Source organism: Perognathus longimembris, chromosome 13 (genome assembly GCF_023159225.1).
Source record: "Perognathus longimembris pacificus isolate PPM17 chromosome 13, ASM2315922v1, whole genome shotgun sequence".
Taxonomy (NCBI): domain Eukaryota; kingdom Metazoa; phylum Chordata; class Mammalia; order Rodentia; family Heteromyidae; genus Perognathus; species Perognathus longimembris.
In genome coordinates this window covers 57,407,317-57,435,131 of record NC_063173.1, presented here as the reverse complement: position 1 = coordinate 57,435,131, position 27,815 = coordinate 57,407,317, and the positions used below count along the sequence as shown (strand labels likewise).

General features: G+C 59.1%; 3 protein-coding genes across 10 annotated transcripts; 1 reads left to right on the top strand and 2 right to left on the bottom strand.

Annotated features, from left to right (window-relative positions):
• Positions 1-469: 469 nt before the first annotated feature.
• Kcnk4 (potassium two pore domain channel subfamily K member 4) lies at positions 470-7,176 on the bottom strand. Its single transcript, XM_048361532.1, has 6 exons — positions 6,973-7,176; positions 3,137-3,260; positions 2,849-3,009; positions 2,470-2,656; positions 1,976-2,115; positions 470-1,124 (listed from the first exon to the last, which is right to left on the bottom strand). The coding sequence occupies exons 1-6, from the start codon at positions 7,159-7,161 to the stop codon at positions 723-725; spliced, it is 1,203 nt and encodes a 400-aa protein (XP_048217489.1). The 5' UTR covers positions 7,162-7,176; the 3' UTR covers positions 470-722.
• Positions 7,177-12,701: 5,525 nt separating this feature from the next.
• Gpr137 (G protein-coupled receptor 137) lies at positions 12,702-17,317 on the bottom strand. 5 transcript variants are annotated; one of them, XM_048361531.1, is made up of 7 exons: positions 17,162-17,317; positions 15,517-15,566; positions 14,634-14,859; positions 14,368-14,517; positions 13,908-14,036; positions 13,658-13,776; positions 12,702-13,143 (listed from the first exon to the last, which is right to left on the bottom strand). In XM_048361531.1, the coding sequence occupies exons 2-7, from the start codon at positions 15,528-15,530 to the stop codon at positions 12,717-12,719; spliced, it is 1,065 nt and encodes a 354-aa protein (XP_048217488.1). In that variant the 5' UTR covers positions 15,531-15,566; positions 17,162-17,317; the 3' UTR covers positions 12,702-12,716. The 5 variants fall into 5 exon arrangements, with proteins under 5 accessions (XP_048217488.1, XP_048217486.1, XP_048217487.1 ...); XM_048361529.1 differs by lacking the exon at positions 17,162-17,317 and adding an exon at positions 16,573-16,942 and having other exon boundaries at positions 15,517-15,641; XM_048361530.1 differs by lacking the exon at positions 17,162-17,317 and adding an exon at positions 16,573-16,940.
• Positions 17,318-17,512: 195 nt separating this feature from the next.
• Positions 17,513-27,447, top strand: Bad (BCL2 associated agonist of cell death). Of its 4 annotated transcripts, none has more exons than XM_048361533.1 (4): positions 17,513-17,704; positions 18,232-18,372; positions 26,255-26,445; positions 26,982-27,447. In XM_048361533.1, the coding sequence occupies exons 1-4, from the start codon at positions 17,614-17,616 to the stop codon at positions 27,102-27,104; spliced, it is 546 nt and encodes a 181-aa protein (XP_048217490.1). In that variant the 5' UTR covers positions 17,513-17,613; the 3' UTR covers positions 27,105-27,447. The 4 variants fall into 4 exon arrangements, with proteins under 4 accessions (XP_048217490.1, XP_048217491.1, XP_048217494.1 ...); XM_048361534.1 differs by lacking the exon at positions 17,513-17,704 and adding an exon at positions 17,732-17,902; XM_048361537.1 differs by lacking the exon at positions 17,513-17,704 and adding an exon at positions 17,951-18,053.
• The last annotated feature ends 368 nt before the right edge of the window (positions 27,448-27,815 follow it).

Here is a 27,815-nt window from a genome sequence, read left to right as displayed (position 1 = left end):
TCCCACCCCGGGGCTCCCCGAGACGCCCTCGCTCGCCCGCAGCCCTCGGACCCCGCACGCGCACCCACCACTCCCGCGGAGACTGGGGGCACCAGCCCCTTCCTTCCTCAGCCGATTCCGACCCGGACCCCTCCGTCGCCTCCAGGCCAGGACGTGAGTCCCCCCCCCCTCCATGGACGTGGTTCCTAGGGGGGAGGGTCACTGAAGGCTAGGACGTGAGCTCCCCCCCCCATGGACGTGGTTGGGGGGGGAGTCACCAAAGGCCAGGACGTGAGCTCCCCCCACCATGGGCAAGAGCTCCCCCCCATGGGCGTGGTTCCTGGGGTGAGGGTCACCGAAGGCCAGGACCCGAGCTCCCCCCTCGATGGGCGTGGTTCCTGGGGGAGGGCCCCGCCCCGGGGGGCGGGGAAGCGCCGGCGCCCGCCCCCTCGCCCTCCCCGAGCGCGCGCGGTGCACACAGCTTGCGTTTATTGAGGCGGGCTTGGAGGCACAGTCGTGAGGCGTCGTGAGGGACCCGCCTGGCCGGGGCAGCGACACAGAGAGGCCCGGGGAGGGGGGTGGGGGGGGGTCTGGGGACGGCCAGGAGTGAGGAGGGGGCCGGCGGCGGGGTGACCCCCGGCCTCCTCCCCGCGAGGGGGCTCTTTGGTCGAACAAGCCAAGCATGCCGGTGGGGAGAGTTCGGGGGTGGAGCCCGCGGCGGGGTCCGAGCCGGGCCGGGGCCCTCACACCGCCGGCGTGCCTCTGTCCCGGGGCCGCCGGGGGCCGCGGGGCCGCGCCGGCTTCTTGGGGGGGTTGGGGCGGCGGCGGCCCCGCGGCGCGCGAGGCAGGGCGCAGCCGCGCTCGCTCTGCGTGTCGGAGGACTCGTCGATGAAGGCCAGGTTCTCGCTGGGGTAGTCGAGGGCCGAGGCGGTGGGCGGGGACGGCATGGCCGCCTTCTCCGGGAGCCGGGGGGTCGGGGGCCGGCCGGCCGGCGGCGACGGGCAGGGCGGCGGGCAGGGCGGCGGCAGGGGCGCCCACTCCTTCTCCGACGCCGGCGGCGGAGGGGCGGCGGGGCCGGCTCGCTGGGTCACCCGCGCGGTCACCGTGCCCGTCCAGCTGGCGGCCTGGGCCGTGAGGCCGCCCATCTGCGGAACAGGCATCCTGGACCCGGGACCCTCCCCACCCTGCCGCCCGCCCCGCCTCCGCCAGCGCCTCCTGGGCGCCCGACCTTCCGGCCTGCGCCTCCGGGAAGGGAAGGCCCTTTCCGAATTTCCGAATCTGCATGGAAGTCGCCCCAAAAAACCTTTCTAAAAAGCACCAGATTTTCTTTAAATTTCTGCTAATGGGGCCTGATCTCAGGGCCTGGGTGCTGCTGTTCCAGAGCTTTACCCCCCAAGGCTGGTGCCCTTCCACTTGAACCACAGCTCCACCTCTGGCCTTTTGCTGCTTAGTTGGAGATCCGCGTCTCCTACTACACTTTCCCGCAGGGGCTGCCTTCGAACTTGGATCCGCAGCTCTCGGCCTCCTGAAGGGCTAGGATGACAGGCCTGAGGCACCAGTCAGCGCCCAGCTTTCTTTCGGAACCCCGGTCTTCTTTCCGCTTCCCCTTGAGTCGCCTGAGGTCCTGGTTGCCTGTCTATAGCCAGGTGCTTGCAGCCACGTGCAGCTCACCCCGTTAAGTAAATGGGAATTTCAGGTCAATAACAAACACAGTTTGAGCGGGTTTGAAATTCACCTTTCACTAGGCTCCCTGCGTTTCTTTTTTTCTTTTAATTTGCCAAACCTGGCCACCCCATCCATGAGGGCAAACTTGAGTTTATCCCTCCGTTCCCGGCCGGGCACGCACGAGGTCTCACCCAATCCCCAACTCCACGATCGCACACTTTGCCAGGCGCCCCCCCCCCCAGCCCCGCGGCGGGGCCACGGTGCGCCACGGTGCGCCTGGGCGCACGGGCCGAAGCGCAGGCGCAGTGCGGCGCGAGCCGGGCGCGCGTACCTCTGCCCGCGTGCGACGAGACACCACACGCAACCAGTTCCCAATGGTGGTGAGCACCGAGGCGAAGTAGGCCAAGCCAAGCAGGATCCAGAACCACACCAGCGGCTGGTAGGCCGGAAAGTCCTGCCTGGGGTCGGCGCCTGGGGGGGAACGTCCCGCCAGGGAAGGAAGGGAAAAACAAGTGGATTGCGGGGTGGGGGATGGGCCGCGAAGGTCTCTGAACCCCACTGAGCGAGCATGCTCTCCCCAGGGCGGGGGTGTGGGGGGGATGCGAACGTGCGCAGATGAGGGTGGGGAGATGGATGCACGGCTGGAGGTGTGCACGGTAAGGCGGACTTGCCGCAGAAAATGCCCCGGTGATCTGTGACACACATCTGTGCGTGCACGGGGCGTGGCCGTGCAAGGAGTGAGTACACGACGGAGTGTGGCATGACCATTGTCCACGGGGATTGGAAGGGAGAACCAGGCGGGCAGGAAGGGCGGCGGCATCTCACCCGCCACGTAGTCTCCGAAGCCCACGGTGGTGAGCGTCACGATGACGAAGTAGATGGCCTCCAGCTTGCTCCAGTCCTCCATGTAGCAGAACACGAACGTGGGCGTGAGGACGAAGAGCAGGCAGCCGATGAGCAGGAAGAGCACGGCAGACAGCACTCGCACCAGCTCAGGGGGGACGTGCCACTTCTGCGGGGAGGGGCGGCAGGCAGGACCCCGGGGTCCACAACCACTTCCACGCCCCTTCCCCCGAACCCCTGCCTCCCGGGGTGGGGGGGAGGGGTGCCTCTGGGGAGGCTCCCCACCTCTCACTTGCTGGGGACCTAGGGGAGGGTACCTTCAGCCCCGGCTCAAGTGCGCCAGGGGCCTGGAGCAGCTCACCAGGAAAATGGCTTCGATGTGGCCGATGCCTCGGCGCAAAGCGGAGCCCAGCCGGTCCCCCACCCCTGCCAGCAGGATCCCGAACAGGGGGATCCCCACCAGGGCATAAAAGATGCAGAAGAGGCGCCCAGCATCCGTGCGTAGCGCTGCGTTGCCATAGCCTGGGCAGGGCGAGAAGTGGGGGTGTCGCCCGGTGGCCCGGCCACCCCACCTCTCCCTGCACCTTCCCCCACTGAGGTGACTCCTTGCCCTCTGCCGCCCCTCCACATGCCGCGTCTCCTCCCCCACCAATGGTAGTGATGATGGTCCCTGAGAAAAAGAAGGCGCTGCCCAGGTTCCAGGCCGAGTGGCTGCTGTTGGTGGTTGAGTTGAGTTCTGGATCCGCACCCCCTCCCAGGGCTCCAGCCACATCCTGTGAGACAAGGCACAGAGGGAGGCGGGGCCTTCCCCACCGCCGGCTCCCGGCCCCTCCTTCATCGGCCAGGGAGCTGGTCCCTCTTCCCCTCCGCCCGGAACTCCCAGGCAGTCCATCCCTCACAGCAGATGGAGCGGCCCCAGCTAGTGTGACCTCCACCAAGAGGTAGAAACGCGGGCCACCCCTGCCTTTCCCCCACTCAGTTTCACCCAGTAGACGCCTGGCTTGACAGCGAGGAGGCACAGGCCGAGATCCCGCTGCCTGCGTTCAAGCTTTGGTGCCCTGTGTGACCTTGCGCACTAAGTTAGCTGTGTGCCTCAGTTTCTGCATCTGCCAAGTGGGGATCATTGGAACAGCAGCCTCATGGAGGGGGTGTGTGTGTGTGTGCTGGAGCTTGAACTCAGGGCCTCACGCGCTCACTGGACTTTTCTGTCCTCGAGGTTGAGGTTCTACCACTCAAGCCACACCTCGACTCCCAGCTTTTTGCTGGTTACTTGGAGATAAGAGTCTCCCTGAACTTTTCTGCCCCGGCTGGCTGCAAGCCTTGATCCTCAGATCTTAGCCTCCTGACTAATGAGGATGACAGGTATAAGCCACTGGGACCCAGCCTCATCGGTTTGTTGTGAAGAAGCAATGCCCCAGCCTTGACCGATGCACATGCACGCACACACGCGTGTGCACACACATAGTGTACTTCTAAGAGCAAGCCCTGTGGTTTGTGGTGGGTAACTTTTCACAAGGGGATTGTGCCCTGTGCTTCCCAGCATTTCTCAGACCCCCTTCCAGCATGCATCCATGGAAATGGAGTCTGAATCCCCTCACTTTCAAACGTTTGCAGCCAATTTGGGGACGTACACATGCACATTAATGTCGCAGCCAAATCCAGGAGGTGCTCATGAAATGTTGAATGAATGAACTGTCTGTGCTCTCCCCATCCTGGGACAGGGCCCGTGGTTTGAGAGCAGAGCATAGGTAAGAGGACACTAAGAAGGGTCCTTCCTTCCGAGCTGGGAATGTGGCTTAGTGGTAGAGTACTTGCCTGGCATGCATGAAGCCCTGGGTTCGATTCCTCAGCACCACATACACAGAAAAAGCCAGAAGTGGCGCTGTGGCTCAAGGAGTAGAGTGCTAGCCTTGAGCAAAAAGAAGCCAGGGACAGTGCCCAGTCCCTGAGATCAAGCCTCAGGACTGGTGAAAGAGGAAGGAAGGATGGAAGGAAGGAAGGAAGGAAGGGACCGGTCTTTCCTCATGGAGCAAAAAGGAAGTATCCATTTGTGGTGATCTCCACCTTCTACTTCTCTACAGTCCTCCTGAGTAAGACTCATTCCACTTCACCCTCCTGAAGTGGCAGGGCTTTCTCCTGTCACTAGGCTCCAGTCTAGGCTCCCCAGCCTAGCATGCAAGTTCTCTTCTTAACTGGTCCCAATTCCCTTTCCCCAGTCATCTCTCCTGGAACTCTAACTTGGCACCCCCAAAATACAGCGATTTCCCTCCCCTTCTAGAGTTCCTGAAACCATTCCACTTCCTGTAACTATGATTCCTTAATAAAGGCAAGAGGTGAAATATCTGATTAAAAGTGATTTTTTTTATTTTGCAACACTTTTTCCCATAAATTTCACTACTCAGAGGGGGGGGGGGGAAATCCTCCGTCATTCTGTATGTTCTAATTTCTGCTTCAAATGACTCTGCATCTGCTCAGTCCAGATTCTGCAAAAACACTCTCCAGAGAGTGCTCCAGGCTGCCTTTCCCCCATGCTGTTCCCCGACTGGCACCCCTAGTCTACCAACCTCCATGCTGCTTCTCCCACCAGACTCACTTCAGTGGCCATCTCCACCCGCAAGCCCCGTGACCCCAGCATGCCGCGGGCACTTCAAGAAGGAAGGAAATTTCCCTCTTCCCTCACTGTCCCTGGATGTGACCCGGTCGAGGGCAGAGCCTGAATCTGCTCTCTCCTGGTCTCCATTCCTTTCCTTATCTCATGGGCTACCACACACAGTAGGTACACAACCACTGCATGACTTTGAAAGAGAAGTAAAGGGGCTGCCAGCCACCACCCCCGCCCCCCCCCCAGATTCTGCCCCTCTTTTCCCTCTTCTTTCAACTGCAGGAATAAAGCAATTCCATTGTGAAGATAAAATAGGTCAGCTCCCCACCCCACACCTTGTGATCTGACCAGACACACACTCTCTCTCTCTCTGCCCAGGCCAGTTAGAGCTCTCTCCTACTTTCTCTAAGTGTCAAGAGCCACGTTGGGTAGCTGGTGGCCCGGCCTCACCCTGCCCTCCTCTCTAACAGTGTCCGGCCATGTTGGGGGTCAGCCAGAGTGCTGAGGCTCTCACACCAGCCCAACTCTCTACGGAGAGCAGGCAGGGAATCAGAGGGAGTCTTGGATGAAAGAAGAAGTATTTATTTGCCAGGAGTTGGTGGCTCACGCTTGCGATCCTACTTGTTCAGGAGGGTCTCAGTTCAAAGCCAGCCCGGACAGACAAGTCTGAGAGATTCTTATCTTCAATTAGCCAGCATTAAGAAAGCCGGAGTAGAGGTGTGGTTCAAGTGGTAGGGTACCAGATTTGAACAAAAATGCTAAGCAAAGCTGGGCGCTGGTGGGTCAGGCCTGTAATCCTAGCTACTCAGGAAGCTGAGATCTGAGGTTTGTGGTTCAAAGCCAGCCTAGGCAGGAAAGTCCTTGAGACTCTTATCTCCAATTAACCTCCCAGAAAACTGGAAGTGGCACTGTGGCTCAAAGTTGATAGAGCAAAAGAGCACAGGGACAGCACCTAGGCCCTGAGTTCAAGCCCCACAACCAACCACAACTACAAGGAAAAAAAAAAAAAAGCTAAGCAAGTATGAGAGGTTCTGAAGTGCCAGTACTGGCCAAAATTTAAAAAAAATTAAATAAAAAGGAAGAGGAAGACATATTTTTATTAAATAGTTTTCCATGACAGGGGCTGGAAAGTCAGAAGCAACAGAGCAACTCAGTAACTGTGCTCCCAGAAGACTGAAGTCCAGAGCTTTCCCGAGTGGCCGCATGGCGGCTGACACAGTGCCTCAGAAAAGCCTATTCCTCCCCAACTTGCCTTCCAGGTAAACCTGGGTCCTGGATGGGGGTGGGGGCGAAGGGGCCCCTAACCTGGCATCCATGGTGGCATGGACAGAAGCCCTCCAAAGTCATCCTTCTGTGCTTCGTGCTCACAGCTGGGGGGGGGCGGGGGGGCCTGCTGCTCACATGTTCTTGGGTGTCTCTAAGGCATCTGTGACTCCAAAAATGTATAGGAGTCAGGCTCAGGAAGACTGCCAGTGTTCTTCCCAAGGAAAACAAGGCAGGATCACCGTAGCTTCAAACGCATTGGTTGCTTAACTGCGATGTACATGAATCCATTGAATTTAACCTGGCAACTTAGAGGGTGAGTTAGACCTTATCCCATGCACTTCATTCGTTCATTTGTCCTTCATTCTTTCCTTCCTTCCATCACTAGCACACACATTCCAGGAGCGCAGCCTGCTGCCAGACGCAGTAAAGGAAAACAAAAAACGGCCCCTGGCCGCCATATTGGAACAGAGACGTAAATCCCAGCTCCTGCCCCGGTGGGGGGGGGGGGGGTAAAGGGGGGCACAGCTGCACCCGGTCCTCAGGGATTTGTGTCTGGAAGCCACCCTCAAACCAGGCCCCCATGAGCAAGCGCTGTAGGAGCTGCACCCTGCACGCACCTTGATGAAGAGCCCCAGCTCCAGCTCGCTCACGCACGGGTGGGCCCGCAGGAACTTCTCTCGGACCTCCCCCAGCTCCCGCTGGGCCTGCTGCTCCTGGGGCTGCTCCAGGGCCTGGAACACCAGGGCCCCCAGCACCAAGTACAGCAGCACCAGCGCCAGCAGGGCGAGGAGCGTGGTGCTGCGCATGGCCCGTCCCGGGGCAGGTCCGGGGGCGCTGCCCGCCTGCGGAGGGGGGGCGGGGGGCTCCTGGGGAGCGGTGGTCACTGTGGGCAGAAGCGGGGACGCCAGGGTCATGCACGCCTAACATCCACACCCCACCGCCCAGGCGCATGGCTGTGCCAACTGACACCCTCCTGGCTAGACACCCGACAGCAGGGGGCCCCCAGGACCCCCTTTCCAGTGTCCCTCAGCCCTGTGGGAGGACTCCAGGCTGGGAGAAGAGAGGAGGGTACCCCAAGGGGAAGGGAGGCCAATGAGAGAAGAAAGGAGAGGCTGAGCTTGCCTCTGGAGAGTCGGGGATCCCCTCAGTGGGAGCGGCGCGGCGCGTGCACCCACCACCTCGGCCATCTCGCCCCCCTCCTGCCTCTCCTGGCTCCCGAGCTGGTGGCAACCGGCCAGGTGGGGGCCTCTAGGGCCCCCCTCCCCGCGCACCCCACCGGGCTTTCGAGGAACCCGGGCACGGGAAGGGCGGCGGTTCCCAGGCAGAGCGTGGCACGGGGCGAGCCGGTGCAGGTGCGGGGTGCGGGGTGCCGGGGCGGCGGGGGGCGTTGCGCACACACATCGCACGCGTGTGCACACCTCCCACGCGCTCTGCACGGCCCGCGCGCCCCCCTGCTGCACACTCCCGCCGCCCTTGGCACGTCGGACCCCCGCGGGCGTGCACGGCCGCGCCGGGCCCCGCGGAGCTCCGCGCACACGTGTGCGCACACGCCGCGGACGGACCACGGGGCCCCGCGCGCCGCGCCCCGCACGCCGCCCGCCCGCAGGCTGCACCCCGACTCGCTGCACCCCGACATGCTGCACGCCGCCGGCGCGCGCTCCCACCGCCTCCCCCGCGCCCTCACGCCGACGCGTGGGGCGTGACGGGCGGCGCGATCCTCCCCTCCGCAGGGGCTGCCCCGCCTGGCCGCGCGCCCCCCGGCGCCCCAGCCCCCGCGTCCGCCTCCCGCGTCCCCGCCCGGCCCGGCCCGGCCCTGCGCTTACTGTCGCCCGCTGCGGCGGCGGCTGCCGGGTCCCCGCACGGCCTCTCGGGTGTGGGTGCCGGCTGGGCGGCGGAGGCGGTGGCGGCGGCGAGGGGCGGGGCGCCGGGCCGCCCAGCCCGGGACCCCCTCCGCCTCCAGAAGCCCCCTCCTCCCGGAGTTTAACCCCTCCGGCGCCGCCGCCTACCCAGGCGCCGCGCCCTGGCCTCCGCCCCGGGCGCTCCCCGACATCCCCGCCGCCCCCACGAAGCCACCCCTTTACCTGCGGCCGCCGGGCTCCCCAGTTCTGCCCGGCCAGGGGCAGATGGTGGCAGAGGAGTTGGACAGAGGTCGCCACCGGGTCCAACCTTCTAGTCTGGGATGGAGTCCAGCATGGCCAGCAGCACGGCCCTGGCCAGGTCTCCTGGCAGACATGGAGCTCATCTTCCATTAAAGGATCGGGACGGGCCCTCATCTCTCCACCCCTGGGGACGCCGGGCCCTGCGCTCAGCACTAACGAGGAGGCGTCCAGGCAGGATAAAGGCATGCGTGCGAGTGGGGGGAACCTCCCGGGACGTGGTCAACCCTGTGGGTGGGGACCCACCTCAGGGGGAGTCCCTGCTGGAGCGCATCCTGCGCCTCTCCTGGCTCCCCAGTCTTCAGTCCTCACCCCCACACCCAGGAGTCAGCCCCCCCGGGCCTGGGGCAAAAGCTGTGCGCCAATCGCTGTCCAAACCGCATTCTCTGCTCACTGCCCCTCCCCGTTCTCCCCCTGCGGGACAACCTCTGACCTCCCCAGAGACCGTCCTCTATCTGGTGCTGGGGTCCCAAGCCCTCAGGGCGAGTGCTGGACTGGGCTTTGAGCCTGCCCATCCTCTGCCTGCAGGGCACCTGGGCAGGGCACCAGTCTCTGGAGTCTCCTTGTTCACTTACAGGAAAAGGATGCTTAATTATCACTTCAGATGTTGAAAGCATTCAAGAAGTCATTGTTTATAAATACTCAACACAGAGCCTGGCAATTAAGTGCCTACAAATATAATTTCCTTTTCATCAGAAAGTAATTGTCCAGCCAGGGGCCAGGGGCTCATGTCTGTAATCCTTGCTTCTCAGGAGTCTGAGGTTTGAAGATCTTGGTTCAAAGCCAGCCCAAGCAGGAAAGACTGTGAGACTCTCTTATCCCTGCTACGCTACCAAAAAAAAAAGCTGGAAGTGAATCTGTGGCTCAAGTGATAAGAGTCCCAGCCTTGAGCAAAAGAAGCTCAGGAACAATGCCCAAGTCCTGAGTTCAACATGCATGCTTGCGCGCACACACTCGTGTATACAAACACACACACACACACACACACACCACCTGTCCAGCCTCAGGCTGATTCTGTTCCAGGTGACTTCTTTGGAGGTCCCGCCAGCCTGGCCCCAAAATGGTCCCAAGCAAAAGGTACTAAGCCAGGCTAAAAAATTCTAGTCCCTGAGAACTTGGAGGAACTGAAAATCCCAGACATGCCAGCAGGAGTCAGAGGCTCCCATGAACCACTCCCGGACCTGGAAGAGACCACTGGGGAAGGAGAGGCACCGGGCGGTGACTAGGCCATTATTGGGGCATCTGGAAAAGGGGGCCCCAGGAGCAAGTAGATGACCCACTCATCTGGGTAAGCCCACACTCAGCTCGTGAGGCGAGCTGCTCAGACACCACAGCACTGAAGATCAGATCAGAGGTGACGACGACATGGATCAGGCTTCGCCAAGCCCAGTCCTCCTGGGTCCAGATGCTAACAGACAACACAGTGCCTTCAGGCCCAGGACGAGAGATCGAGGTTTCCTGCTCAGAAGATAGGAAGCTTCCTAACGGAGGTGTGAGCCAGGCACTGGCGGCTCACACCGGTAACCTTAGCTACTCAGGAAGCTGAGCTCTGAGGCTCTTGGTTTGAAGGCAGCCCAGGCAAGGAAGTTCAGGAGACTTCAATCTCCACCTAAAAGCCAGAAATGCCAGGACTTGAACTCAGGGCCTGAGCACTCTCCCTGGCTTTTTTGGTCAAGGCTAGCATTCTACTTGAGCCACAGCGCCACTTCAGGCTTTTTCTGTGTATGTGGTACTGAGGAATTGAACCCAGGGCTTCATGTATGTTAGGCAAGCACTCTACCACTAGGCCAGATTCCCAACCTGGAATTTTTTGTCAGTCCTGGGCCTTGAACTCAGGGCCTGAGCACGTTTTGCTCAAGGCTAGCACTCTGCCACTTGAGCCACAGCACCACTTCTGGCTGTTTTCTATATATGTGGTGCTGAGGAACTGAACCCAGGGCTTCATGTATACCAGGCAAGCACTCTTGCCACTAGGCTATATTCCCAGCCGCTGGAATAAATTTTTTTTTTTAATAAAAAAGGAACGAAGTCGAGAACCCATGGCTCTTTTTTTTTTTTTTTTTTTTTTTGACCAGTCCTGGGCCTTGGACTCAGGGCCTGAGCACTGTCCCTGGCTTCTTTTGCTCGAGGCTAGCACTCTGCCACTTGAGCCACAGTGCCACTTCTGGCCATTTTCTGTATATGTGGTGCTGGGGAATTGAACCCAGGGCCTCATGTATACGAGGCAAGCACTCTTGCCACTAGGCCATATCCCCAGCCCCATGTTTTTAATCCTAGCCACTTTCCTGGAAGTCCACCAGACTCTTATCCCCAACAAACTACTCAGGAAAGGGTGGAAGTGGTGCTATGTTTGAAGTGGTAGAGAGCTAGTCTTGAGCACAAAGAAGCTCAAGGACAGTGCCCAGGCCCTGAACTCAAGCCCAAGGACCAGATAAAAAAAGAAAAAGAAAGCCCAAGAGCTGGGTGCTGGTGGCTCACACCTATAATTCTAGCTACTTAGGAGGCTGAGATCTGAGGGTCAGGGTTTAAAGCCAGCTCGAGCAGAAAAGTCCATGAGACTCCTATCTTCAACAAATTATTCAGAAAAAGCTGGAAGTGGCACTGTGGCTCAAGTGGTAGAGCACTAGCCTTGAGCACAAAAAGGCTCTGGGACAACAACACTTAGGCCCCGAGTTCAAGCCCCAGGACCAGCAAAAAAAGAAGAAGAAGAAGAAGAAGAAGAAGAAGAAGAAGAAGAAGAAGGGGGAGGAGGAGGGGGAGGAGGAGGAGGAGGAGGAGGAGGAGGAGGAGGAGGAGGAGGAGGAGGAGGAGGAGGAGGAAGGATTTGTGTGTATGTGCCATGGCTTGAACTCAGGGCCTGCTATCCCTTAGCTTTTTCACTCAAGGTTGGCATTCTACCATTTGAACCATAGCTCTACTTCAGGCCTTTTGCATGTTATTCGGGTTTTAATGCCCAAGATAGTTTTAAACTTTGGATCTGATTTTAGCCTCCTGATTAGCCAGGATTACAGGTCTGAGCCACCAGCACCCAGTAAGATCATGTTGTGGTTTTTTTGGTGTTTTTTTTTGGGGGGGGAGAGGGGGCTTGAACCCAGGGGGCCTGGGTTTTATCCTTCAGCTTTTGTTGTTGTTGGGTCATGGGGCTTGAACTCAGGGTCTGGGCACTGTCCCTGAGCTTTTCTGCTTAAAGCTAGTACTCTAGCACTTTGAGCCACAGGTCCACTTCTGGTTTTCTTGGTGGTTAATTGGCGTTAAGAGTCTCATAGACTTTCCAGAACAGCTGGATTTGAACCATGATCCTCATATCTCAGCCTGAGTAGCTAGGATTACAGGTAGGAGCCATCAGCTCCTGGCCTTGAGCTTTTTGTTCAAGGCTAGCACTCTACCACTGGAGCTACAGTTCCAGTTCTGGCTTTTGGGTAGTTTATTGGATGTAAGAGGCTCACAGCTGGGTGCCAGTGATTCACGCTTATAATCCTAGCCACTCTGGAAGATGAAATCTGAGGATGGAGATTGGAGTTCAAAGCCAGTCCAGCAGGAAACTTTGTGAGAATCTTATCTCCAATTAACCACTCAAAAAGCTGGAAGTGGAGCTGTGCTTCAAGTGGTAGTGGACCAGTCTTGAGCAGAAAAAGCTCAGGGACAGCGCCCTGGCCCTGAGTTCAAGCTCCAGAACCAGACACACACACACACACACACACACACACACACACACACAGCACAAACAGAAAAGTCTTGCAAACTTTTCTGCCTGGTTGCCTTCAAATGGCAATACTTAGATCTCAGCCTTCTTAGTAGCAAGGGTTACAGGCGTGAGCCACTGGTGCTGGGCAAAATCCAGTCTTTAAAAAAGTAAAAAGAGTGGCTGGGAATGTGGCTTAGTGGTAGAGTGCTTGCCTAGCATGCATGAAGCCCTGGGTTCGATTCCTCAGCACCACATACACAGAAAAAGCCAGAAGTGGTGCTATGGCTCAAGTAGTAGAGCGCTAGCCTTGAGCGAAAGCAGCTCAGGGACAGTGCCCAGGCCCTGAGTTCAAGCTCAGGACTGGCAAAAAAAAAAAAAAAAAAAGAGTCTCACAGAAAGTGTTGAAATTGCTGGAGTATCAATGGCGAGGAGAACTTGAAGAACAGAGGCCCGGGTAGGTTCTCTGCCCTCCAAGACTGAAGGTCTCCTCTTGCCCCTGGCCAGTCTAACCACCCAAGTGTCAAGGGCCAGCCTGGCCTCGGCCTGAGGCCACAACCACCCCAACCCGGGAGGAGCCAGAGCAGAGAGTGACAGTCTGGGGAGCAGCCGGGGGCACAGACAGTTTATTGAATGGCAGGCACAGGAGAGGTAGCTGGCTCCAATGTGGAAGCGAAGGTGGCAGGTCATGCCAGGGCGCGGTGGGCATCTGGCAGTCAGGGCTGGACCCCCCCATCCTAGGGGGACAGCACAAGCTCACTACGAGAGGAGCAGCAAGGAGCTGGCCAGAGGAGGGGGCGGCCATGGCCCCCGGGATCCTGGGCAGGAAGCGGCAGATGAACTTGGCACAGGGCCTGGGGCGAGGGGGCCACAGGTGTGGGGCGAGTGGGAGGGGGTCACGTCTGTGGGGTGGAGTAGAGGCTGTGGTGGTGACCTCCTGGTCCCGGCACCTGGGAGAAGAGCAACGGGGTCGTCCTGGTCTGGCTGCCGCCGCACCAGCCTGGCTCACGCCCGATGGCGCCATACCAGCTGCCAGAGCCTAGGCTGCCGGACATGCTGCAGGTGGAGAAGCAGAGTCAGGCCGGGCGGCCGCTGGGGCTACGCGCCTAACAACAGGGCGGGAGCAGAGCCTGAGCTCGGACACTGCCACCCGGCATGACTCCCGGGTCTGGAGCAAGCTGCATCCCTGGGTGAGGGCGGGGGAGCCCCAGGAGTGGAAACCCAGAGGGGAACCTCACCTAGAAAGTGGGGGGAAATGGGGAACAGGCCATGGGGGCAGGGTAGGAAGGAAGGCCTGGCTTTCTCCCCCCCCCCCCAGTCCCCCAATAGTGTGGATTGAACCCAGGTGCTCCCACTTGAATCATATCCCTAGCCACAATCTCACTCCTGGTCTCCATCGCCACCATAGCCAGGTGGGCTGAGGCCCAGAGCTCCTCAGGTGGGGTGGGGGTGGGGGAGGACTACCTGGTGCTCTCACTCCGGCTGTGCTCCCAAGAGCAGGCCTCCTCCTCACAATGGCCCGCCCTATCAAAGAAGTAGGAGCGGGAGCCGAAGACCTGCCCGTTGAGGATGCGGCTGGCGCTCTGTGGGGGAAGGTGCCCCCATCAGTGCTTTCTCCTGCTCCAGCCCCACAGCTAGCCCCCGAGGCCAGCCCAGGACTCTCTCAGAGAGCCCAGCATCTCTGCAGCTCCCAAGGCGCTTGTGGGGGACCTACCAGGTCCTGTGGGGGCCGGTGCACCCGGAAGAAGCCCACCAGCAGAGTGGTGGGCAGCAGTTCCCAGACAAAGAGGATGAGGCCAAATACCAGGTAGCCTTTGTTCCCCAGGTCATTCACCAGGTCCGCCTGCGGAGGGCAAGGGGATGTGCCAGGCTCTGGTCAGGCCAGAGGGGCATCAGGCCAGGCCAGGCCACGCAGCCGAAAAACACAGACGGGCTGGGAATATGGCCTAGTGGCAGGAAGAGCGCTTGCCTCGTATACATGAAGCCCTGGGTTCGATTCCTCAGCACCACATGTATAGAAAAAGCTGGAAGTGGCGCTGTGGCTCCAGTGGTAGAGTGCTAGCCTTGAGCAAAAAGCAGCCAGGGATAGTGCTCAGGCCCTGAGTTCAAGCCCCAGGACTGACAAAACAACAACAACAACAAACCAAGAAGTAGTGGACATGCCAAGTACCCACCTGATCGGAGACGTTGTACCAGTCGTAATCAAAGGCATCCAGCCGGCTGCGGGGCGCCAAGGCCAGGGCTGCGAGGTTGTAGCACGCCCGGCTGGCGTAGAGCAGAACCATGGCGCCTCCCATGGCGGCTGCCTGGCACACACTGGTCCCCTGGCACGGACGACAACAAGGGACCCTCAGGGAGCGAGGGGGGCGCTTAGCTTCCCCCCCCCTCTGTGCCCAAAGATCTCCAAGGCTCCCTAGGCCCCAGGGCTTGTGGCTCCTACCTTGGCCTCCAGGTAGATGCTGGTGGAGGGGGCCCGCCGGGCCACGAGACAGAGGCAGGCAGCCAGGGAGAGTGCGCAGATGACGAAGAGGGAGTCGCTCACCAGGACTCGCACCAGCAGCAGGGCCCAGGGCTGTGCCCGGCGCCGGCGGGACAGCACCGCACACAGCACGTTCACCAGCAGAAAGAGCAGGGAGGCCCCCACGAAGGCTCCTCGGACAGCCAGCCTGCAGCCCACGGCACAGGTACCCACGGACCGTCAGTCAGCCCCCGGCACTCACAGCGCCCCCTGCCTTCTCAAAGCCCCCCTGCCCAGGCTGGTCAGAACTGAGATCATCCAGTACTACAGATGGGGAAACTGAGGCCCAAGGAGATGAGAGAAGGTGGCACGTTGGAAAGAGCATCAGACTGGAAGTCAGAAATCAGGGTTTGAGCCTGGTTCTGCCTCCTAGCAGCTCTGTGACCTTGAACGTGTTGTTCTACCTTGCTAGGCCTCAGTTTCCTCTTCTCTCAAATGAGAAGACCAACCTCTCTAGAAACAAGTTTGTGAAAGCCCTTTAGAAACCAGAAAGTTATGTGCAACTGCAGTGTGACTACAGCCCAAGGTCATCCTGTAGTGGAGGTGGGATCTGGAACTCCCGTGGGCCAGAGCCACCAGCTATTCCCCCACATTGGTCCCCTCTCCCCTCCATGAATGGCAGCTGACTATTGCCACTGCCCCTCATGCGGGTGTACGGATGATGCCATCTGTGCCAGGTGCCTTCGCTTTCCCAGACACTTTCGCACACATTTCCTGCGTTGTCCTTGTCTTGGCCCCAGAGAGTGGGCTGCCCCCTGTCCCTGAACGTGGGACTCTGTCCAACAATAATATCCCCAGTACTTACAAGCCTCGGCTCATCTCTGGCCGACGCTTCGCCTTGGCCTTGAACACCACCTGGGAGCAGAGATGCCCATCACTCCTTTGGGCCCTTGGACTTGACCTCCCATCCCAACCCATTTCCATGGTTACCTGGGCAAAGTAGAGGTTCATAAGCGTCAGGGTGAAGAACTGCAGGCAGACAGGGCAGCAGTAGAGAAGCCAAAAGGGCAAAGGCCCGAGGCGATTGGCTCGGGGAGTATCTCGGAAGTAGAAGGAGAAGAGAGTGGTGCGCAAGGCGGCCCAGAGCAGACAGAGTGCCAGGAACACCGTCTGATAGCTGAGACGCTTGTGCCCATACAGAAGTACCAGCCAGAGCTGGGCATAGACAGAGAAGAAAAGCAGGGCATACAGGGTGGTATAGGCTGCAGTCAGCCCCAGGGTCACCGTGGGTGGCAGCGCAGGCACCAGCCCGGCAGCGGGCACCAGGCCAGACAGGTTACTCTCCATAGCAGGAAGGGAGGGAGGCTTGAATCTCAGAGACAGAGATGGAAGGCTGGTGGGGGAGGGCGGGGGGTGGGTAAGCGGGGCAGGGGCATAAATACGGAGGGATGGGGATGACAGGAGGCAGTGGACAGAGATGGCGACTCAGGAGGAAAGGCGTGATGGTGACCGGGTCCCCTGCTCCTCAACAGAGACCCTCCCTCTGGCGGGGTCCCGGCGGGCTGGGCCCCTGGCTCTGGGGTGTGGAAGGGCAGTCTTGTCTCTCCAGGGCAGATGGGGTGAGGGCTGAGAGTGTCTCTCTCTGCCTGGGCCGGTCCCAGAGCCACGGAGCCGAGGGGATGCTGGGGCTGGAGGATTCCCTGGCCTTGGTCGCTCGTGTTGGCCTGGCAGGAGGGGGAGAGCCGGCCCGATGCCCGTCAGGGCTGGGCAGCGGCCGCGGCCCGGGGCGCCCGGAGCCCCGCTCTCCCCCTCCCCAGCTTAAGGGCTCGCTCCCTTCCAAAATCCAGATTTGGGGGGTGGGGGGGGGTGACTTCCTCGGTCCTCGGAATCCCAGACGTGGCCCTTCCCCCACCGCGCCCACCCTCAGCCGTGGGGCGCAGGAGGACGCCGATGTCCCGTCCTCGGGCCGCCGCTGGGGAAGCGGGCTCCGGTCGCCGGGACGCCGGGCTCCAGCTCCCCGGCTCCCGCGGCGGCGCCCCGTCCTGCGCCTGCGCGGGCGCCGTCGGCCGCGCAAGTTACGTAGCAGCGGGTTCTAGCTTCGCAGCCCCGCGCCGCGCCCGGCGTAGAGCCGTTCGAGAATTGGCGCGAGCGGCGCCGCTAGCGGGCGCCCGGGGTTACCAGAGGCGGCCGGAGGCCGAGACGCCCAGGCCACGGGCGCCGCACCCAACGGGCACCTGGATGGGCCGTGCCCCGGGCCACCAGCCCTTGCTCGCCAGCGGGGAAGGGGGGGGGGCTGCCAGTTCCCACGCTTAGAGCCCCCCCCCCCCACCAATCCCTACGACGGGATCGGCTCGCCGCCCGGCCCGGAGCGGCAACGACTCGCTGGGTCTCTGAAGGACACTTCCGCCCACAGCCAAGATGGCGACGTGGCCCCGCCCCCTGGGCCTGGCTGCGTCCGACGCCGGAGTCGGCGGTGGGCGCGCCCGTCCCGCGGCCGCTCGCGCGCTCACCTGGCCGGCGGGCCGTGCATGGCCCGGCGGGGGCTGAGCCCCCCGCCCCCAGGCAGCCCTACGGTTCGCCCTCTCGGGGACCCCGGCCCCTTTTCCCGCGCCAGGCAGTCATCCGTCCGCCTATCTCCTGGGCTCCGTCCGCGGCGTCCCGGGGAGGGCGCGTCGCCGGCGCGGGCGGCGCGGGGTCCGCTCGCCCGGGAGGAGCGGGAGCGGGGCGCGGGCCCCGGGCCGGCGCGGCGGTGAGAGACGCCACGGCAGCCGCGCGCGATGTCGCCGCCGTCACGACCTGCACCGCGCGCTGGCACCCGCGGTGGTCCCCGCTGTTGACAAAGTTCTCGCCGCCTCCCGAGGGGGGGTGTACCCGCCGTCCCCAGTTTACAAGCGGAGGGGCGGGGACCGCGGCCCGGGCGGGCGGGAGGACGCGGCCGCAGAAGCAGCCCTGCGGGTCCCCAATGGGGACTCCGAGGAGCCCCCGGCGGCTCCCCGCCACGCCGCGGGCGAGAGGGAACCGGAGCCGGGCGTCGGGGGCCCGGGGAGGGGCAGGTCGGTGGGGGGGGGGGAAGGGGGGAGTGGCGCCCGCCGGCCGTGGCCCCGCCCCCGGGTTTACCCGGGATCCATCACGAGAACTGATTGGGTTGGGTCCCTGACAGTTCCCGTTGCCTAGGAAACTAGGGCCGGGCGCCCTTAGTCTCGGAGGGAGGGCGGCGGGCCCGGGTCAGGGGCCTGGAGATCGGGCTCGGGGTGAGACCTGGGCGCCGGCACCGGCGGCGGCGGCGGTCAGGGCGGGGCGGCCGGGGCCTAGGCAGCGCCTCCGGGCTGCCGCGCTCACCTGGGCCCCGAAGGGGGAGATTTCGGTGTTAGCCTGAGCTTCCTGCCAGGCCAGGAGATGCAGGTAGCAGATCGACGAGGGCGGGCCAGGACGTGCCGGCCGGGGAGGGGCGGGGGTAGTAGTGTGTGTGTGGGGGGGGGGGAGAGATCGCGGGACACTTGTATCCTGCCTTCGCCGCTCACAGCCACCGTTTGTCCCGGTTCCAGCTGCGTCGTAACTACCCATCGTCGTTTCTCCACAGCCCAGAGCATGTTCCAGATTCCAGAGTTTGAGCCAAGTGAGCAGGAAGACTCCAGCTCTGCAGACAGGGGCCTGAGCCCCAGCCTCCTGGGGGACCACAGTCGCCAGCAGGGACTGCCAGCCAACCGCAGCCACCATGGAGGTAGGTTCCCGGTCCCTGTCACCACCAACTCCCACTGACGGCTTTTGGGAAGTCCCAAAACTCTCTGAGCCTCAGTTTCCTTCCCAGCCAATTGCCACCATCTAGGACTGTTGGGATAATGGGTAGGGATTGGAAGCGCTTGATTCTACAGGTCATGCATAGTCAATACTGAGAAGGCGGATTGTTATCTGGAGTTGGGACAGAAATCGCCCAGGCAGGCCGTGTTCTAAAAAAGGAGAAGTGACTTGCCTAAGGTCACTTGCTTGGTATTGCTTGTGGAGGTGAGGCTGAAGGCCCCCGGATGCCCTGCCTCGAGGTCCCTGCTCTTTTTGGGATTGCCAGCTATGTCTCTGCTCACCTGTGATGCTGCTTTCCATGCACGCCTGAGTGGCAAATGACCCCAGGGACGATCCTGGGCTGGGCTGGGGGTAGGGGGGTTTGGAAAGCATAGCATAGGTGAAAGATGGGCACGGGGGGGGGGTGCGCAGGCCTTGGTCCCTGGATAAACTAGAGATAGACATTTTTTTTTACTTGGGTCAGTACTGGGGCTTGTCCCTTTTTACTTGGGTCAGTACTCAGGGCCTCTCCCTTTCTCTGAGCTTCTTTTGCTCCAGACTAGTGCTGTACCATTGGAGCCACTTCAGGCTTTATTTTTTGCCAGTCCTGGGGCTTGGACTCAGGGCCTGAGCACTGTCCCTGGCTTCTTTTTGCTCAAGGCTAGCACTCTACCACTTGAGCCACAGCGCCATTTCTGGCCATTTTCTATATATGTGGTGTTGGGGAACTGAACCCAGGGCTTCATGTATTTGAGGCAAGCACTCTTGCCATAGGCCATATTCCCAGCCCCACTTCGGGCTGTTTTTGGTGGCTAATTAGATAAAAGAGTCTCACGGACTTTACTGCTGGCTTAGAACCTTGAACCTCAGATCTCTGCCTCAAGGGTAGCTAGGATTATAGTCATGAGCTACCAGAGCCTGGCTTACTTCCAGCTTTTTTTTTTTTTTTTTTTTTGTGGTTAACTGGAGATAGGTAAGTCTCGTACTTTTCTGGTTTCAAACCTCAATCCTCAGATTTCAGCCTCCTGAGTAGCTAGGATTGCTGGCTTGAGACACAGGTGCCCTGCTAACCACAGAGATCTTCAAGGCATAACCAAGGCCTGCCACTGGCCTGCTGGCCCTCCCCCACCCTTTTTTTTTGTTAGTTATGGGGCTTGAACTAGGTACTGTCTCTTAGCTTTTATACCCAAAGCTAGCATTCTAGCTTTTGAACCACACTCCCACTTTTGGTAACTAAGTGGAGTTTCATAGGCTTTCCTGCTTGGGCTGGCTTTGAGCCTTGATCCTCAGATCTTAGCATTTTTATTTTTATTTTTTTTTTGGCCAGTCCTGGGGCTTGGACTCAGGGCCTGAGCACTGTCCCTGGCTTCCTTTTTGCTCAAGGCAAGCACTCTGCCACTTGAGCCACAGCGCCACTTCTGGCCATTTTCTGTATATGTGGTGCTGGGGAATCGAACCCAGGGCCTCATGTATATGAGGCAGGCACTCTTGCCACTAGGCCATATCCCCAGCCCAGATCTTAGTATCTTAAGTATCTAGGATCACTGGCACGAGCCACCAGCTCCTGGCTGGTCATGAAATTGTGATTTTATGCCCATGGGATGGTAAGTCTTGGAGAGAGCAAAAGAGAAGGCGAACTCAGGAGAGTCCCTCAGGTCCTGAAAACTAGGACTGAGGTGGGGTGGGGAAAGGCTCAAAACGGAGGAAGGGGAGGGGGATCTGAGGGTGGAGGAGCCTGAGGCATGCTGGGGGGGGGGGGGGGCTGTGTGACCTGGCCTGAAAACAGATTTAGGGAGATTGGAGAGAAGAAGGCCTTTGCAGCCAAGAGCAAACTACATCAGACCAGCCAGCTGCCTTAGCGAATATCCTAGAGGGAGGTTTCTCAACCTCCCCCTTTATTTTGGTGGTGCCAGGGCTCAAACTTGAAGCTGGGGAATTGTTAGTTCCGTTTTAGCCTCAGCTACACAGGGAGACTTTGTCTCCCCCCCCCAAAAAAATTCCAATACTAAATGATTTCCCATAAAAGACCCACAAGTACCAGAGGCCTGCAGAGGTGTAGGCCCGTCCATGGCCAAGGGGCACGGGGCTGTAGCTTGGTGCTGTGGAGCCCATGTGGCCCGGGGCTTGGGACTCCTGTGGACCCTGGAGAAGGAAGGAGGGATGCATGGAAGAATCAGGCAGCACTGCCCTCTGGACCAGGCTTCAGGGTTCAAGCACAGTTCTGCCCTTAACGAAACCTCCCTCACTTTTGTTTATCTGTAAAATGGGAATAGAACTGGCCCTGACTCACAGGGCTAAACCAAGGGTCCACTGAGCTTATTTATTTGGTGCTGCTAAGTCTTGAACTAAGGGCCTCATGCTAGGCAGGCACTCTGACATTTGATCTGGGCCTCCAGCTCCTTTTTTTTTTTTTGCCAGTCCTGGGGCCTGGACTCAGGGCCTGAGCACTGTTCCTGGCTTCTTTTTGCTCAAGGCTAGCACTCTACCACTTGAGCCACAGCGCCACTTCTGGCCATTTTCTATATATGTGGTGCTGGGGAATTGAACCCAGGGCCTCATGTACATGAGGCAAGCACTCTTGCCACTAGGCCATATCCCCAGCCCCCTCCAGCTCCTTTTTGCATTGGTTATTTTCTAGGTAGAGCTGGGCTACATTAGTCTGTCCACTGTGTAACTGTGTGTCCACTTGTGTAACTGGGGATGATAGCAGACAGGCACCACTGTGCTGGCTACTGCACTTCTTTTTTTCCCAGTCCTGGGGCTTGAACTCAGGGCCTGAGCACTGTTCCTGTCTTCTTTTTGCTCAAGGCTAGCACTCTACCACTTGAGCCACAGCACCACTTCTGGCTGTTTTCTATATATATATGTGGTGCTGGGGAATCGAACTCAGGGTTTCATGCATGCTAGGCAAGCACTCTACCACTAAGCCACCTTCCCAGCCCGCCACTGTGCTTCTGTAGCTGGATTATAGGTACCCACCACAGTGCCTGGCTATTGGTGGAAACAGTCTCTCTCAAACTTTTATGCTTGGGCTGGTCTCAAAAAGCAATCTCTGCATCTCTGCCTCAACTAGCTAGGATTACAGGCTGAGCCACTGGGTCCAGGTGGACTCTTATTTTTGCATCCGTTATGAATTAAAAATGTGTTTTTTGTGTGTGATGATGGTATTTGTTTTTATGGTACTAAGAATTGAACCCAGAGCACCAAGCCTGCCCTACTGCTGGACCACACCCCAGCCCTTGTTCTGTCTGTTGAGAGGAGTCTATGGGCCCCAAGGCTAGCCCCCAACTGGTGAGCTCAAGGGGTCCCTGTCCCTCCACCTCCCGAGAGGCTGGCGCCGCTGGTGTCCATCAATTCCTACAGCTTCAAGAATGGTTCTTACTTTATTATTATGGTTGCTGCTACTGAGGTTTGAACTCAGGGCCTTACTTGTACTCTTACTTGGCTTTTTTCCAAGCATGGCTGACGCTGTACCACTTGAGCCACACCTCCACTTCTGGGTTTTTGGTGGTTAATTGGAAATAAGAGAATCTTTCACTTTTGTGCCAAGGCTGGCTTCGAACTCGGATGGAGTCTTCAGACCTCAGCCTCTTGAATAATGATGGGCACTCTCATTCCTCCTAGGATAATGGGAAGCATCTTTTGGGTGTTAGCACAACAGAGATCCCATGGGATATGATTACAGGCGTGATACCTGGCTGTTTTTACATTTTTAAATGGTTGACAAAATCCTAGGGACACAATGTTTTGTAACAGGTGAAAATGGTAAGAAATTCAAATTTCAGGATCGCCGTGTGTAAAGAGTTAGTGGATTGCAGCAGTGTATTCATTGACATCCAATGACATCTGGTCAATGGCTTCTCAGGCGGACACCAGATACCAAAGGCCTGGAGCAGCAGCAGCGCTGGTTGTCCCTGGGCTTTGCTCTGGTCCCCTGAGGGATGGGGAAGGGGGTTGGCTGGGACTGATAGCGTGGGGGAAGCTGGGCACCCAGGGGCCTAGAAGGCCCTGGGCCGGGCCCTAACCCAGCCCTGCCTAAAGGCAAAGCTCTCCGAGTCTGGAACTCATCTGTTTTGTTTTTTTTTTCTTTTTTTCTTGGAACATCCAGGTTTTTTTGGTTTTTTTTGAACATCCAGTTTTTGTTTTGAGTTTTTCTTTTCCTGTTTTGGTGCTGCAACTCTGGGCCCTGAGGGCTATCCCCGAGCTGCTTTTGCTCAAGGCTAGCACTCTATCACTTGAGCCTCTTCCATCTTTGTTGGGTGGGAGTTAACTGGAAATACGTCTCGGGACTTTTCCTGCCTTGCTGGCTTTGAACCTCAACCCTCAGATCTCAGCTGCCTTAGTAGCTAGGATTACTGGTGTAAAATAGGAACATTGCATTCAGCAACACTCATCGAACCAGAAGCCTCATGGGTAAAGAGTGTATGGCTGGAGGCTGGTGCCCGAGCCAGGACCCCTGCAGCCATAGCACCCCCCCAGGATGTCCTGAACTGGCTTGGGTCCCTCCCCAGGCTCACACCCAGAGAGAAGCCTTGGCTCTTCCCTTCCTTGAGAGAGAGGCTGGCCCTAGCCAACCCCATCCATCCTCTTCACTGGAGAGTTCACAGGGCTCCCAACATTTTACTCCCCGCCCCCGCCCCCCCCCCCCCGCAGTAAGTAGATACCTTAAAAAAATTCAATAGATTGCTGGGTGTCACTGGCTTACCCCTATAATCCTAACTACCCAGGAAGCGGAGATTTGAGGATTGGGGTTGGAAGCCAGCAAGGCTGGTAAGCCCGGGGGCCTCTTATCTCCAACTAACCACCAAAGTTAAGCTGTGGCTCTGATAGAGCACAGCCTTGAGCAAAAAAGGTACAGGACAACGCCAAAGCCCTGAGTTCAAGCTTAGGACCTGTTTAGGAAGGAAGGGAGAGAAGGAGGAAGGAAGGCAGGCTCATGCCTGTAATACTAGCTAATTGTAGTTTGAAGCCAGCCTGGGCAGGAAAGTCTATGAGACTCTTATCTCCAGTTAATCACAGAGAAAGCTGGAAGTGGCACTCTGGCTCAAGTAGTAGAGCACTGGGCTTGAGCAAACAGGAGCTCAGGGACAGTGCCCAGGCCCAGAGGTCAAGCCCCATGATCAACAACAACAAAAAAGGCGGGGGGTGGGGGGGTGGGAGATGTAGTAGTTATCCAGGAGTCATTCGTTTTTGTTTCTTTCTTGTTTATTTTATCTTTCTTTGTGTTGCTACTGAGACTTGAATTCAAGGCCTCAGGCTCTTGCTTGGCTTTCTCTGCTCAAGGCTGGCACACTGCTACTTGAGCCACACCTCCACTTCTGGCTTTTTGGTAATTAACTAGTTGACTGGAGATAAGAGCCTCAGGGGCTTTTCTGCCCGGGCTGGTTTTGAACTGTGATCCTCAGATCTCAGCTCTCTGAGTTGTCGGGATTACAGGTGTGAGCCACTGGCACCAATCCAGATGCCATTTTTATGATGGGATGACTTGGAATTACACAGAGCCTCCAAGTCACAGGGCAGGCTCTTGGATAAACTGAAACTTGTAGGACGGGAGAAGAACTTATCCAAACAGGGCCCCTTAGGTGGTCCATAGAGTGGCTAAAAGCTCAGTAGGGCACAGTCCTTGAAGCCAGACTGGTTAGGCTTGGATTCCATCTCTGCTCCTTATTTGCTGTGTGACCTTGGCTAAGTTATCTTCTCTGTGCCTTAAGTTTCCTTCTCTGTAAAATGATGACCTTAAGAAAATATGGGAGGCTGGGAATGTGGCTTAGTGGTATAGTGCTTGCCTAGCATGCATGAAGCCCTGGGTTTGATTCCTCAGTACCACATACACAGAACAAGCAGGAAGTAGCACTGTGGCTCAAGTGGTAGAGTGCTAGCTGTGATCAAAAGAAGCTCAGAGACAGTACTCAGGTCCTGAGTTTAAGCCCGGGGAGGGTGGGGGGGGGAGGAGAGAAAAACAGAAACATGGTGAGGACTGAGTTAGGGAAACTTCTATCCTGACCTTGTTATTATTTTTGTTGTTGGCTTGGGGTTTTTGTTGTTTTGTTATTGCTGTACTGGGCCATGGGCTCTCCCTTGGCTTTTTCTTTTCGTTGGTTATGGGGCTTGACCTCTAGGTCTGGGCGCTATACCTAAGCTCTTTAGCTGAAGGCTAGCGCTGTACCATTTGAGACACAGCGCCACTTCTAGTTTTCTAATGGTTAATTGGAGATAAGAGTCTCACAGACTTTCCTGCCCAGGCTGGCTTTGAACCACAATCCTCAGATCTCAGCCTCCTGAGTAGCTAGGATTACAGGTGTGAGCCACTGGCGCCTGCCTCCCTTACTTTTTTCATTCAAGACTAGTACTCTATTACTTGAACCAGAGTTCCACTTTGGGCTTTTTTTGGTGGCTAACTGGAGATAAGAGTCCCAGATTTTCCCTGCCCAGGCTGGCTTTGAACTGCAGTCCGCAAATGCTCAGCCTCCTGAGTAGCTGCCACTGTCCAGCTGTTGTTCAGTGTTAGGGATTTAATCTAAGCCAAGCACCCTACCAAGAGCCATGTCACTGGTCCTCTTCAGCTTGTTTTGATTCTTGGTGAGGGGAAGTGCCCAGACCAAGGCTCACCAATCCCCAGCACATTGCAGGCTTGCTGACTAAGGCCACAGTCATGTCAGGTGTAATGGTTCTGTGGTTCTCAGAGTAGGGAACAGCTGACATTTCCTGACCCAGCAGGTGACACGTGGGATGGGGCACTGTGAGCCTCAAGCATTTCCTAGCCTCTCAGAGCCCAATCTAATCTGGGCCGTGCCCCAAGGGAGCTGATAGGCCGTAGGATACACCCTGGACAGGACCGGTACCTTCCCAGTCTCTGTGCTGGAATACAGGGACTGTCCTCCAGGAGGACTTGAGAGATAGTGAAACGTAGCACCGGGAGCAGGAACGTAGGCACTGTTGGGAGCCGCCTGGCCAGACTCCTGCTGCCCTGCAGTTGCCTTGGGGGCCTGGCCTGGCCTCAGCAGGGGACTCAGCCCCATCCTAAGTGCTGTCTGAGCTGCACGTAGGTGTCCCCTCCTGCTGGTGGGCTGTGTTCTGACCACACCCTCTGAAGTTTCTCCCTTTCTCCACCTTTCTCCTCTGTTGCAATGCTCCGAGGCCAGCAGTTGACCTGCAGGGCTCCGCCTAAGGCAGGGGAGCACGGGGTGTACACTCCAGATGGACAAATGGACCACTGTAGAGGCCACTGAGTAATGACCCACAGTGCCCCTGAGCCCTCAGCGTGTCCCCGTCACTGCTTAGGAGAGCTTAGGGACAGGACTGTCTGATCCAGGAGGAGAGGACACTGCTTTAGGGAGTTGAAGGGCCAGATACACTCTGGATTCCACCAAATCTAGGGACTGGTAGCCCTGGCGCCTCATACTTATGTGACTTTACTTAATGGCAGGCACGAGGAAGTATTACTATACTCCAAAGACTTGCTCCAACTAGGCACTGATGGCACGTGCCTGCAATCAGGGATCAAAGTTTGAAGCCAGCCGGGGGGGGGACAGACAAACCCAAGGAACTGTTATCTCCAGTCAACTACCAAAAGTCAAGTGGTAGAGTGCCAGCCTGGAGCAAAAAGAAACAGCAAAGCCAGGCCCTGGGAGAGGGTGCGGCCTTGAGTTCCAGCCCCAGGACAGGGCACCGCAGTCCCCCAAGCTTGTCTTCATTTGTTCGGGGGGAACCGGCACTGTTAGAAGCCATCAGCTTGGAGCCCGGCCAACTGCCTAGTGTGGGGGTTCGGCAGCACTGGGAGCAAGGAGGGGGCGGTATCACTCTCGGCCCCCCTCACCCTTTTGCAGGCGCCGGTGCTGTGGAGACCAGGAGTCGCCATAGCTCGTACCCCGCGGGGATGGAGGAGGACGAAGGGTTGGAAGAGGAGCCTAGCCCCTTTCGGGGTCGCTCGCGCTCGGCTCCCCCTAACCTCTGGGCTGCTAGGCGCTATGGCCGCGAGCTCCGGAGGATGAGTGACGAGTTCGACGGCTCCTTTAAGGTGAGTGTCAGCCCTGGGGCATGCTGGGACTTGTAGTTCCAAGTCACCTCGCACTGCGGGGGAAGGGGGCCACTTCCGAGCTCCTCAGCGGTTGGAAATCTCCAGTCTCGGGCCATCCCTCCCCCCCCCCCCAGCCTCCCCGACGTAAACTGGAAGTCCCCATCTGCTCCCATTGGTCTGTTCGCTCGGCAGGCAAGCCGAGCCAGCTGCTCCCGGGGGGGGGGGGGCGGGCGGGGGTCCCAAGGCATGCTGGGTCTTGTAGTCCTGGAGCCCGCCACGCCCCCTTCCCGTCCCCGCTCCCGCCGAGCTCGCGGGCCGCCGGGGCCCCTGGAGCGCGAGGCTGGCGCTCAGCTGCGTGGGGTTCTTCAGCCGCAACTCCAGAGCCACCTCCGTGCTCCAACGGCCGCCCCACCTTCCAGGACCAGGCCACCCCGGCTCTGGCGCTTCCGCCCTGGGTCTTAGGCATCCCGGTCCCCAAGAGGTGCCGGCGTCTTCTTCGTCCATCGGCGGCTCAGACCTCCACTCCTGCCCCACAGGGACTCCCTCGCCCGAGAAGCGCGGGCACCGCGACGCAGATGCGGCAGAGCTCCAGCTGGACGCGCATCTTCCAGTCTTGGTGGGACCGGAACTTGGGGCGAGGCTCCGCCCCCTCTCAGTGACCTCTTGCCCCCTCCGGGGCCCCACCCGCTCCCGGCGGCTGCCATCTTGGATATGGGCGGAAGTCGCTCCCGAAGGCCTCGTGCGAGCGGGCGGGTCGTGAGCCAGCGCCGGGTTCCCTTCCGAGCCGCGCGGGGGTGGCCCCCGCGGGGAGCTTCCACGCCCCCGCCGCCCGGAAGCGGCCCCCGGCCCGGGCCCGGGCGAGCGCCTCGGCCGAGCCTGCAGCCGAGGTGAGATTTTAACCGATGCTCGACCGGGCCGGGCCGCGCCGCCCTCCACTCACGTGCTAATAAAGGACGTGCCTGCGAGGCCCGTGGGGCTCTGTGGGTGCGGAAAGCGCCGTCACCGACTCGTTTGGTTTGGCTGTAGGTCCTGAGGCTTGAACTCGGGGTCAGGGCGCTGCCCCCCCCTCCCTCCCCACCTCGTTTTCACTGGGGGCCGTTCCTGCCGGGGCTGGCTTCGAACTAGGGTCCTCGCATCCCACGTGGCCAGGACCACAGGCGGGAGCCGCCGGCTCGGGTGTCCCTGCCACGGCCTCGGTTTGCACTGGAGGGAGATCGCAGTTCCTTTTGGGTGACATCCAAGGACCCTGACCCAGCCGGGGTGGCGGAGCCGGGCCCCAGGGACGGCCAGACCCTTATCTCTAATATGGTAATTGGGCGCCGCTGGCCCGCCTGCCGCCGGAGTCCTCTGCGAACCCCACCCGCGCCGCG

Excerpts from the sequence above, each read along its gene's own strand:
- Bad (XM_048361533.1), top strand. The coding sequence starts at position 17,614 with ATGGGGACTCCGAGGAGCCCCCGGCGGCTCCCCGCCACGCCGCGGGCG. Across the intron at positions 17,705-18,231 it reads GGGGGCCCGGGGAGGGGCAG|CCCAGAGCATGTTCCAGATT; the intron begins GTCGGTGGGGGG and ends GTTTCTCCACAG. Across the intron at positions 26,446-26,981 it reads AGTTCGACGGCTCCTTTAAG|GGACTCCCTCGCCCGAGAAG; the intron begins GTGAGTGTCAGC and ends CCTGCCCCACAG.
- Kcnk4 (XM_048361532.1), bottom strand. The coding sequence starts at position 7,161 with ATGCGCAGCACCACGCTCCTCGCCCTGCTGGCGCTGGTGCTGCTGTAC. Across the intron at positions 3,010-3,136 it reads GACCATCATCACTACCATTG|GCTATGGCAACGCAGCGCTA; the intron begins GTGGGGGAGGAG and ends CGCCCTGCCCAG. Across the intron at positions 2,116-2,469 it reads CTTCGGAGACTACGTGGCGG|GCGCCGACCCCAGGCAGGAC; the intron begins GTGAGATGCCGC and ends GTTCCCCCCCAG.
- Gpr137 (XM_048361527.1), bottom strand. The coding sequence starts at position 15,998 with ATGGAGAGTAACCTGTCTGGCCTGGTGCCCGCTGCCGGGCTGGTGCCT. Across the intron at positions 14,518-14,633 it reads GCATCTACCTGGAGGCCAAG|GGGACCAGTGTGTGCCAGGC; the intron begins GTAGGAGCCACA and ends CGTCCGTGCCAG. Across the intron at positions 14,037-14,367 it reads GGTACAACGTCTCCGATCAG|GCGGACCTGGTGAATGACCT; the intron begins GTGGGTACTTGG and ends TGCCCTCCGCAG.